The 10,831-nt window shown below is 45.1% G+C and overlaps 1 protein-coding gene and 3 non-coding genes across 6 annotated transcripts; all 4 read left to right on the top strand.

Annotated features, from left to right (window-relative positions):
* Positions 1 to 1,167: 1,167 nt before the first annotated feature.
* Positions 1,168 to 9,572, top strand: EIF4A2 (eukaryotic translation initiation factor 4A2). Of its 3 annotated transcripts, none has more exons than XR_001373257.3 (12): positions 1,168 to 1,265; positions 1,881 to 1,926; positions 2,021 to 2,153; positions 2,456 to 2,595; positions 3,866 to 4,034; positions 4,886 to 4,995; positions 5,513 to 5,656; positions 6,120 to 6,257; positions 6,623 to 6,712; positions 6,956 to 7,035; positions 7,888 to 7,989; positions 8,764 to 8,857. XR_001373257.3 is itself a non-coding variant. In XM_014606233.3 (11 exons), exons 1-11 carry the CDS (start codon positions 1,237 to 1,239, stop codon positions 8,906 to 8,908), a joined length of 1,224 nt encoding a protein of 407 aa, XP_014461719.1. In that variant the 5' UTR covers positions 1,169 to 1,236; the 3' UTR covers positions 8,909 to 9,572. The 3 variants fall into 3 exon arrangements, 1 of the variants encoding a protein (XP_014461719.1); XR_002087401.2 differs by having other exon boundaries at positions 7,888 to 7,993; XM_014606233.3 differs by lacking the exon at positions 7,888 to 7,989 and having other exon boundaries at positions 1,169 to 1,265; positions 8,764 to 9,572.
* Positions 2,308 to 2,379, top strand: LOC132251959 (small nucleolar RNA SNORD2). Its single transcript, XR_009463704.1, has one exon. It is a non-coding gene; the product is annotated as a small nucleolar RNA SNORD2 (small nucleolar RNA).
* On the top strand, positions 5,695 to 5,873 carry LOC132251956 (small nucleolar RNA SNORA81). The gene has a single exon (XR_009463701.1). It is a non-coding gene; the product is annotated as a small nucleolar RNA SNORA81 (small nucleolar RNA).
* LOC132251943 (small nucleolar RNA SNORA63) lies at positions 6,410 to 6,537 on the top strand. The gene has a single exon (XR_009463688.1). It is a non-coding gene; the product is annotated as a small nucleolar RNA SNORA63 (small nucleolar RNA).
* Positions 9,573 to 10,831: the final 1,259 nt, after the last annotated feature.

Genomic DNA, 10,831 nt, shown 5'->3' with positions numbered 1-10,831 from the left:
AGATATTTCCTAAAAACAAAAAGACAAGTTAACTCCCACAAACATTGCCCCAAACATGCTTTTGTCCAGCCCGGTGGTTCCTGATCTGCAATGCTTGGACCGCTCACGGTCTGTGAGACCTTGGCACGGGGTCTGCTCCTGCTCTGCAGATCGCGCTGCGCCCCTCAGTGTCATTACGAGTCGGCTGGGAAGAGCGCACCGTGCTGCCGGAGCAATTCCAAGGGCTGCAGCGGTGCATCGGTCAAAAAAAACGTGACAACCACGGCTGTAGCACATATCGCCCACTTTTTAACCCCCTTCCCAATCCTTCCGTCAATTTGTGCTTCCAAAAAAAAAAAAAAAAAAAAAAAAAAAAAAAAAAAAAAAATGAATCTTAAAGAGTCAGGGCTGATCAGCGTGATAGCAAGGGGGGCAACCGCCCCGGGTGCCGAAGCGAAGTGGGTGCCCAGACGGGGCAGGGGATGGAGCTACGAGAGGCTAGTTTTGTGGGGACCTCGCCACTGCGTGCAAGCACAGGGTGGGGGGCGTCAAACTTCGCTGCTACAGCCCTGGGAGGGGGGATGCTCCGAAATCTGATGTCCTGTCCATTGCCCCAATTCAAGGGCTGTAGGAACCACCTTTTCTCCTGCACCCTGGGGCTCTGCCTTGAGCTGCCACCTGCCCCCTCACAGCCTCCCTCAGGGACCACCCAGCCTGCTGCTTGGGGGGAGGGGGGCACTTTTTGGCGGGTGGGGGGGGGGGGCAGTTTCCTGCCTCCACCCTGCCCCCCCATCCCTCCTCAGGGGCTCCTGCCCTCCCCTGACAGGAGCATCCCCGCCCAACCGCCCCTCAGCAGGGGCCGCCGGGAAACCCCGCGCGCGGGGCAGGGGGCGGGGCCTGAGGCCGCTGCGAGACAGACAGTCTCACGCTCCAACTGCTGCAATATCCTTCCGCTCTCCCGCGCGTGTAGGGAGGAGGGGGAGGAGAAAAAGTAGTCCCATCCTCCCCCGCCTCTAGCCTCACCAGGTTTATCAGACCCCCGGAGGAGACCGCGCCTCGACTGCGGGGGACAGTGCAGACCGGGAACATCGGAGACGGGGGAGAACGAAGGGAGAGAAGGGTCGTTTTATGGGCCGGGGACGGGGTGGGGGGAATGTATCCGTCCGCTGGAACGAGTTCCGGCCGCGGCGCGGGGATATAAGGCGGGCGCGGCGGCGGCGCTGCCTTTTCAGTTGAGGACAGCGGCGGAAGCGGAACATGTCCGGCGGATCTGCGGATTACGGCAGGTAGGCGGCCTTTTCCCTTCCCCACCCCCGTTGTATCCCAGGCCCCTTTTTTCCCCTCCCTTTGCTGGAGCGGCGATTTCTCCCCTTCACAACCCCTCTCGCGCGCGGCCGCCAAGACAGAAATCGGCTCTTCCACCCTTCCCCCCCTCTCCGAGATGGTTTGTCCCGGCTGTTCCCGGGCTCGGCTAAGGGCGAATCCATTCCGCCAGAGGGGGAAGGGCGGAGCCCATTTGCGCAATCCCGGGGGTGGAGCTCTCGCGAGAGTTCGCGGGGGGGGGGGGGCGGGAGAACCCCTCGCGCTGCAGTGGATGGCGCTGGCCATGCGCAATGGCCGCTTCCCGCCCTTGCAAGGCCGTGTCCTGGCAGGTGCAGCCCCCTTATAAGCCAGGCTGCGGCTCCCTCTTCTGCCATGGCGCTGGGGCTGCGAATGCCCCCAAAGCCAGTGCAAGAAAGGGACTCGAGGTAATAGGGGCGAGTAGGATGCATCTTGGCACGGCCCCCGAGCACCTGCCAGAAAGATCTGTCACTAACTCTGGCTCAGTCGCAGGCCGGGCTTGGCTGCTGCTTTCTGTGGGAGAAGTTGGTGGGTTTTTAACTGTTTCTGTTTGCCAACAGAGACCATGGCGGCCCGGAGGGAATGGACCCCGACGGCATCATCGAGGTGAGTGCACGTGACACCGGTTAAAACCAAACCCCTGCGTGGAGCAACGTGAGCAGCAGAGTAACATGGCTTTTTTTACTTCTCTGTTTTGCAGAGCAATTGGAATGAAATTGTTGACAATTTTGATGATATGAATTTAAAAGAGTCTCTTCTCAGAGGCATTTATGCTTATGGTTTTGAAAAGCCATCCGCTATTCAGCAGAGGGCTATTATTCCATGCATCAAAGGTAGGCAAGCGCGTATCTACCACCTTGATAACAATGTGAGAGTCCATGCATCTACCTCCCTGATGTGGAGTCATGTTTGTCATTAAACCGAGTCATTTTTAAGCACATATGTAGCTATCTTTAATTGGTCATGATGACATATCCTTATTTGAATAAGTGAGATGATGGTATACCATCTTTCGGGACTGACCTGAAATGGAGACACTTCTTAATTTGCTGATCACTTACTTCAAAAGGAATAAAATTAAACTCAAAAGTTTAACTTGTGTGGGAGCAGTAAATATGTATCCTACTCTTTTTAGGGTATGATGTGATTGCTCAAGCTCAGTCAGGTACTGGCAAGACAGCCACATTTGCTATTTCCATCCTGCAGCAGTTGGAGATTGATCTCAAGGAGTCCCAGGCACTAGTATTGGCCCCTACCAGAGAACTGGCTCAACAGGTATTGATAGTGTAGTTAAAAAGCTGCTTGTGTGTTGCATAGGTTTCAGGTTTCACAACTGTGTGGGACATTAATGGGGTCTGTACCTTTTATCATCCAGAATGTCTGCCACCAAGTTTAATGGGGAAGCAAATGTGCTTTCTGTCCCACTAGCTTTTCTCTACCCACGTGAAGAGTTCAGATGTCATTTCTTTGGAAAGGTACTGGGAGGAGGGGTGGGCAACAGCTGTGCTGTATAGCTCTACAGCAAATAGCAAACTATCTTTAAAGATGTGATATTAAAATAGTGATTTTGAGTGAAAACAGTCTTTTTGCAAACTTCTGTGCAGTTGTGCAACATGAAAACTGCAGTGCACGTGACTGGTTTGTTTTTCGTAGTTTGTGATGTATTTATCCAACTAATGCTATGTTGCATGTTTACTTCACCCTCACAAGGCTCAGTGCTTTATTTTACTTGAAATGGAGCTGCTTCAAACTCCTTGCTATATTGAACTTGCAAATCCAATCATTTAAAGCTTAAATTTGAGAAGTAAAACCATAGATACTGAACTTGAAACCAAAGCTGATTGCTCTGTGACTGGCTTTTCACTCTAAGTGGAAATATTTTTCACTTACTTGGGCCCAATATGATGGTTAAGATTTCTCTCTTAGGAGGTTCCAGGGTATTACAAGACTTCAAACCCCAAATGCCAAGAAATACTTTGGCCTACTAGTTCATAAAATGAGGGCACCAGAATCCTAAGGTTTCTGGGTTTTGGATCAAATTTATATTTACTAGTCTTAGTTCTGCACTATTAAGACGGACAGTGATCAAGTGAAACTACATTGGGAGCAGGGTATGAGCATTTTCATGGGTTATTGTATGCACATGACTTGGTGTTGCTATGGGGGTTTGATAATTGCTTAATAAGTTGGTATGGGGTGTAGTTGTGCATTTTACAACACTTTCATATTACCTACATGGAAGCTAGCCTAATGCACAACACAGCATAGGCTTCTTAAGATTTGTTGACACATTGGATTGTGACCTTTGAATGATGAGTAACTTCATACAGTTGACTAGCTAGCCTGTTGGCAAGGAAAAATAAGTTAGCTTAAAAAAATCCAACCTGTTAACAAAGCAAAACCTGGTGTTACATTAGCTGCTACTTGATGCACAGTTGGCAGATTGAGCAAGCATATTGGTTTGATTTTTAAATAACATAAACATTTAAATGATTTTTGTATTGAAGTCATTGTCATGAACTTTAATTAAGGACTTTTATTTTAGATCCAAAAGGTAATTCTGGCCCTTGGAGATTATATGGGTGCAACGTGCCATGCCTGTATTGGTGGCACAAATGTTCGCAATGAAATGCAGAAGCTTCAAGCAGAGGCTCCGCACATTGTAGTTGGAACTCCAGGGCGGGTGTTTGATATGTTAAACCGACGCTATCTCTGTAAGTACTGAATTTATTCTTGTTGATGCATTTACTAGTGGATGTCTAAATACCTACAGGCAGAAGTAAACATTTTGATGGCGTCATTTGATGATGCAAAACATTGTGTGGAACACACTTTTCAAATAAATGTGTTCAAAGCAATACACATGTGGAAATTGTTTTAAAATACTACTTCTCAATACATTTTACATAGTGATCAACAGGTTGATTTGTGGAGACATGGCCAGTTGATCTGAGGCTGGGGGGGGGCTGAGCGCACATGGGGGGGGAAGGGGTGGGGGCCAGATTGAGGACTCCAGAGGCCTGGGGGGCATGCTTCCTTCCCCCCCAACCTGTGCACAGGGTGGAGGTGGATGGTGCTGTGCTTTGCAACCAGATGCAGCTGCTCTGGGAGTGGCACAGTGCCATGTGCATCCTGCTGCTGGGTGGGCAGGGGGCAAGGCTCAGCCCAGGGCACAGCAGCATCTACCTCAGCCCCACATACAAATTGGGATGGAACACAAGACACTTGCCCCACCCCTCCCACCACCCAACCTGCAACCTGGCTGGTACCCTGCTCCCTCCTTGCCCCACAGACTGATCTGCTGGGCTGGGGGAGTTGGGTGGGGCATGGTAGATCCTGGGTTGGACTTTAACTTTAGGAGCAATTGAAAACTTTGCAAGAATTACTCATCCAGGAAGGGAGATAGTGATTAATAGCTGATGATTTAAATATTCTTCATACTATTCATTTAATAGTTAATGTGGTGGTTACTCACATGGGAAGAGATGGTGATAGTCCACTGCTGCATGCAGTAAACATTCTTTGATACAAAGTTTGGTAAAATGCTTCTGTCCCTTTCTTGTAGCACCTAAGTGGATTAAGATGTTTGTTCTGGATGAAGCAGATGAGATGCTGAGCCGTGGATTTAAAGATCAAATTTATGAGATTTTTCAAAAGCTAAGCACAAATATACAGGTTAAAAAATATTACTTACAATTAATATTTAAAGATGTAGATTAAGTTGTAGTGCACATATGTACTGTATTGCTGTTTCTCTTGTCCAAATGAAAACTGCTTGTTATCCTTGTCTTGCGTTCCTGTTGATGCAAACTAGTAGTACCCCCAGGTGATATGGAACTTTAAGCTGACTTGGTAGTTCACTTATGCTAGCTAAATGTATACATAAGTGCCTCTGAATCGGGGGTGGGCAAAACATGGCCTGTGGTCTGGATGCAGCTCTTCAGGCCATTCTATCTGGCCAGCGGGGCCCCTAAAAAAAAGTTTAGGAAATGTAATATAGTCTGCCTCTCATGCGGCCCCTGATGGCTTGCCAAAACTCAGTAAGTGCCCAAAATAATTGCCCACCCCTGCTCTGAATGCATTGCGAGTTCATACTGTGCCAATATATATGGCAATAGTTTAGTGTGTCTCCTCATTTGGCTTGCCTTTCTGACTTCTCCCAATATTGAAGGAATCTCTCTCAAACTCTTAGGTTGTATTGTTATCTGCCACAATGCCAATGGATGTGTTGGAAGTGACCAAAAAATTCATGAGAGATCCTATACGTATTCTGGTGAAAAAAGAAGAATTGACCCTCGAAGGCATCAAACAGTTCTACATTAATGTTGAAAGAGAGGTGGGTGTCACTTTATAAGGCTGTTTGGAAGTATATGCACCTTCTTGTTCAAGCACTGTGCTAAAATTACAGGAACCAGGGCTCTGCTTTGGTTCCTGTAGTAATGCTAGCAGAGTACACACAGGAAGAAGAGTAATTGAACTGAATTGAAAACGACTTGGGTGGACCTCTTTCTTAATGTCCAGTGTCCTATGTCTTAAGATTCAGTGCTATAACTCATTTTTGTGTAGCAGTTTTTTTGTATGTGCCCAAATCATTTTAATTGTTGTGTTACCTCCACTCTACAATGGAATGAGTTGATTTCAATAATATATATATATTTTTTTGCTAACGGTGTTTTGTGATTGCCTTCTTTCCCTTCCCCCTTTCTTACTCTCTCCCTCCCCCCCCCCAAATATTTAGACTTCCTGTCTTTAGACTGAGGTTAAGTAATCTAAATATAATATCCTCCCATTTACCTTAGGAGTGGAAGCTGGATACTCTTTGTGACTTGTATGAGACTCTGACAATTACACAGGCTGTTATTTTCCTAAATACAAGGAGAAAAGTGGATTGGCTTACAGAGAAAATGCATGCAAGGGACTTCACGGTTTCAGCTCTGGTAAGAGTCATCTCGGATGGTTGTGATCTTGTAGGACTGCTCTTCAATACAGACATTTAATATTGAGCTTCTCTAGTATACTAAAATTAATTTGCACAAGCAAAAATAATTTCTATAGTGAAATGAAAACTGGTACTCCCATTTAATATGAGAAGCAGGTTAAGTTACAATGTAGCTGTGAAGTGCTGTATTGTCGTTCCCCCTGCTCAAAGCAAAATGTTTCCTACTATCCCTTCCTGCCTCGACACCACAGCAGGTAGGGACGCTTGGTCTCATACACTTTTAAAACCAATGTTCTCCTCTGAAGCATCAGCAATCTCTCTTACCCTGTGCCTGGTAACACTTCTCACCTGTGATTTCTACAGCATGGCGACATGGACCAGAAGGAGCGTGATGTTATCATGAGAGAGTTTAGATCGGGATCAAGTCGTGTCTTGATCACTACTGACTTGTTGGTAAATATTTACTACTTAAAAAACAAACAAAATTGCACCTCAAATGGCCAATTCAGGTTTACTACCAAAAGCTTCTTAATTTAGTGAAGGTTAATGTGACCTTAACTACTTGAGCTCTTGGAAAAGCAAAGACTGCACTCCACTATGGACTACATAGTTGTAATCCATCACTATAATGTAGTCAACAAAGTAAACTTTCAAACTAAAATGAATGGCTTTGTATTAATTTACATTGACTTCTAGGCCCGTGGCATTGATGTGCAGCAAGTTTCCTTGGTTATAAATTATGACCTGCCGACCAATCGTGAAAACTACATTCACAGGTTAGTGTATCATTGTGCAACTAAACCTTACTTATTGTTTCTTTCATTGCATCTCAAATGAAATCATGAAATGTTTCCTTACAAAAATTCACCTGCATATTTAGTAAAACCAGATACGGGTTTTCCTTCTAGTTTGCTTAAACTAGAAAATAACAAATTTTATGCAGACCCACCATGAAGCAGAGAGCCTAGATATGAATAGTACTAAACATTTTACTTTTTATACAGTGTTTCTACAGTTGTTCTGTAACATGGTTCTGGAATGGGGGAGGGGCAGAGCTTCTTGGTTAGTCAATGAAACAAAGCAGTGGGAAAACTTAAGATGTCTGTCTAGTGTAATGTTAGCCAGTCTAGTCATCTGCTAATTCAAAAGCTGCTTAGTTTAGTGAAAGTTAACGTAAGACGGCAGATGTCATCTGCTGTCTGCTGCTGAACTACTATTTTCTGTTGTGTGTGTGCGCGCGTGAATCTGATACCGATTCTAGTTAATGTTTACGGTATCAGACTGCAATTGGAAAAAGTTGTCTGCTAGATCTCACTTCCTTAGGCCACAGCTAATTCTTCCAAAGTTATTTGTTGCAGTTTAGCTACTAGCTTTTCACATGAGCAACTTAAGTGAAAGTAATTCCTGCTCTGCAAATGAAGAGGCTGAATTGTGCTCACAGTCTGTGCCTTGATCTTTGATCTGTATATTCTTGGTGGTGCTTTTTTTACAGTGGGATTCTTTACTCTGACCTGTTTGTTCGGGTAGCAATTTGAGTGTTGTTTCCCTGAAATTTAGTTTTCCCCTTCCTAGTGACTGTCCTTAAATTAAGTAAATTGTGCTTTGTTACTTGATATAAAAAAATACAGGAGTCGATAGCAGCAGTTGATGACACAAGATGGTGCTCAGAAACGGCGTTGACCTAATTTAGGACGTGGATTCGTAAGCGGCACAGTTTGAATAAAGAGCGAGTTGGTATTTATATTTTTTGTCATGATTATTCACCAAGTCTTTCCTTTATCGAGTCATTTTCTTGTGTATGTAGCTCTGTTAGGTGCTTCATTGGCCAATTTCCATGGAGGATGGCAGAACTGTGTTGGCCAGTTTAGCTAAGAAAAACTGGAAAGTGTGGTGGTTAATTGATGTGACTTTAAAATGGTGTTGCAAAAGTGGCAATTAGGTTGGGTTTCCCTGCCAAAAAGTCTAAGTTTTCCCACTGTGAAAACAGTTATTCTTAAATGGTTTTCACAATTCAAAGCTTACTGTTCCATGTCACATGATACAGTTGGGAATATATCTGGAATGGTAATCTTGCCTATTTTTAAGTAGATGTAATGTGTGTGTATTGTCTCATAGGCTGATCAAGCTCTGCCCATGCTTTGGGGATTTGGTTGTGGGTGGATTTATAAATCCAAATAGTGGGGTTGGATTAACATGCTCTCTACTTAATATCGCAGTACCAAGAGAAGTTGCATTGAGACCTTGGTTGTCAGTCAAAACAGTAACCTTTTTGCCCTGCTATTCTCTGTAGGTTGGACATTTTTTTTTCTTCCCTGCTGATGGCACTAACTGCTAATTTTTTTAACTTTGACTTGCATTAGCAGCTAGTCCTGTAAATGCAGCATAAACTGGCCCCAGGCAGATAAACGAACAGCAGTTAATGAGCGGCTCTAACAATTTAAGTATTATGAGCCCCAGCTGCCTATATGTCTATATTTAATGCCTCTTGTGTGTTTTTTGTTCAGAATTGGCAGAGGTGGTCGCTTTGGCAGGAAAGGTGTGGCTATAAACTTTGTCACTGAAGAGGACAAAAGGATTCTTCGGGATATTGAGACTTTCTACAATACTACAGTGGAGGAGATGCCAATGAATGTGGCTGACCTCATTTAGTCCCTGGGATGAGATTGTTTTGGAATGCAGTGCTCGCTGTTGCTGAATAGGCGATTCACAACGTGCATTGTGCTTCTTTCTTTGGGGATATATTGAATCTTGTCTCAATGCTCATAACGGATCAGAAATACAGATTTGATAAGCAAAGCGACTGTTTGTCGTGAGCTCTTGTGGGGAAAGCTGCTGGCTTTATCCACTTTAGGGTTAGACTGTTGGGGTTGGGTGGAAAGTCATGGGGTCTGTAAATTTTTTCTTTATTAGAAATTTATTTCCTAGTTCAATAGAAGTGGTTGTATTAGATGTTCTTTATCGTTTAATAATTTACTTATGGACTAAAAGATATAAGTGCTGTATAAAATCAGCCAATTACGTTAAGCTAGCTTATCTTCCTTTATTGTAGTTATATTTTAAATTGAATTGGGCCTTTCCCCATAACTATAAACTTTTATAAGAGCATTAAAATGCATTTTTTTTTGTTTGGTATGTATTTATTCAATAAAGTATTTAATTGGTGGATAAGTGTGATCTGGACCCTACTGCTAAGCCCCAGCAAACAAGCAATCATACTATTGTCTTAGTTAGGGATAAACCCAGTAAAATTGCCATATTGCACATGTCTTAATAAAGTTTGAATGTTCAATAAAATACTTCTATATTCACTTTACTCTGTAAATGGCTGTTTTTTTGTTGTGGCATATTTTCTGTTAATGGGGATAGTGAAGTGCCAGACTTTTGGGACTGACACCATAATGGGAACATATAGCCTGTTGGCAGCAAATAATGGCTGCTGCTAATTGGCCCATTGCTGTACCTGGCTCTGGTTTTAGGGAGGCAGAGCTCAACCTTTCCATCCCCACACTAAGGGGCTTCATGCTACTTCCCAGGTAAGTGTTTAATAGGGTAAGAGAAAACCACTGGCCAGTGTGCACAACATGGCCCACACATGGCACAGGGACCCTCTAACATAGCAAATAGAGGTAAAGGAGAAAACTGAAAGCAGAGCAGCAGGAGGGAAATGAGGGTGGGGCCTTGCCCTGTAGCATACCTGTCAAAAATATTTGACCCCGTTGCACTGTGGTTTGTCTATGTGACTTGTTTTTGTAGTAGGGGAGTACAAAACTTGACCTTTTGGATGGAACATGAGGCTGATGGAGGAGGGGGCTGATAGCCTAGGAGGCTGTGCTAAGAATCTGCATGGGTTTATGGGGGGTGGGGGGGACAGGCATGCTTACAGCCAGCTGTGGGGAAAGCAGCAGGGGAGGGGAAAGGGTGGTGTGGCAGGGGGTGGGGGACCCAGCAGGAACTGGGAGGGAGCTGAGCCAGAGCCTGTTGTGCTGGTGCATTCCCTCATGGGGCCTGGGGCTGTTGCCTGGAACCAATACCCCCCACACCAACAAATCCATCACCCCTAGCCACACACCCCCTGGAGCCCCCAGCCAGAGGAGGACTAGCCTTGGCTGGGCTAGAGGGGATGGAGCCCCTGTGCCCATCCCACCAGGCCCTGCACAGCTGAGGCAGGGTATGGGATAGCCACTAGGACTGCAAGATTTTGCTGGAAGCTTCCTTGACTCATTTTGAGCTCAAACCAGCAAAACTGAAACAAAACAGAGCCTCAAAATGGAACAAGGCAGGTTGAAACTGAATTTTGAAACTCTAGGTGTTTTCCAGCAGACAAGCCCAGCTTGTGAAGGGGGCAGGGTGGAAGGAATGCTCTCATTATTGACCACGTAGCTGGCCTGTGACTGTCGTTCTTCCCTGAGGTCCCTTCCAATGCTCTGGGGAAGGATGGAAAAACTGCATAAAAGGCAGTATTGTTCGGTGGCAGTTGAGTGAAGGCAAAACTTAACACACAATGGCAAGAACTTTGCCTGTCAGCAGCCAGAGGTGCAGGGCCCTAGAACCCAGACTTCCCCTGCACTCATC

The sequence above is a fragment of the Alligator mississippiensis genome, chromosome 7 (genome assembly GCF_030867095.1).
Source record: "Alligator mississippiensis isolate rAllMis1 chromosome 7, rAllMis1, whole genome shotgun sequence".
Taxonomy (NCBI): domain Eukaryota; kingdom Metazoa; phylum Chordata; order Crocodylia; family Alligatoridae; genus Alligator; species Alligator mississippiensis.
This window is presented reverse-complemented; position numbering and strand designations above follow the sequence as displayed.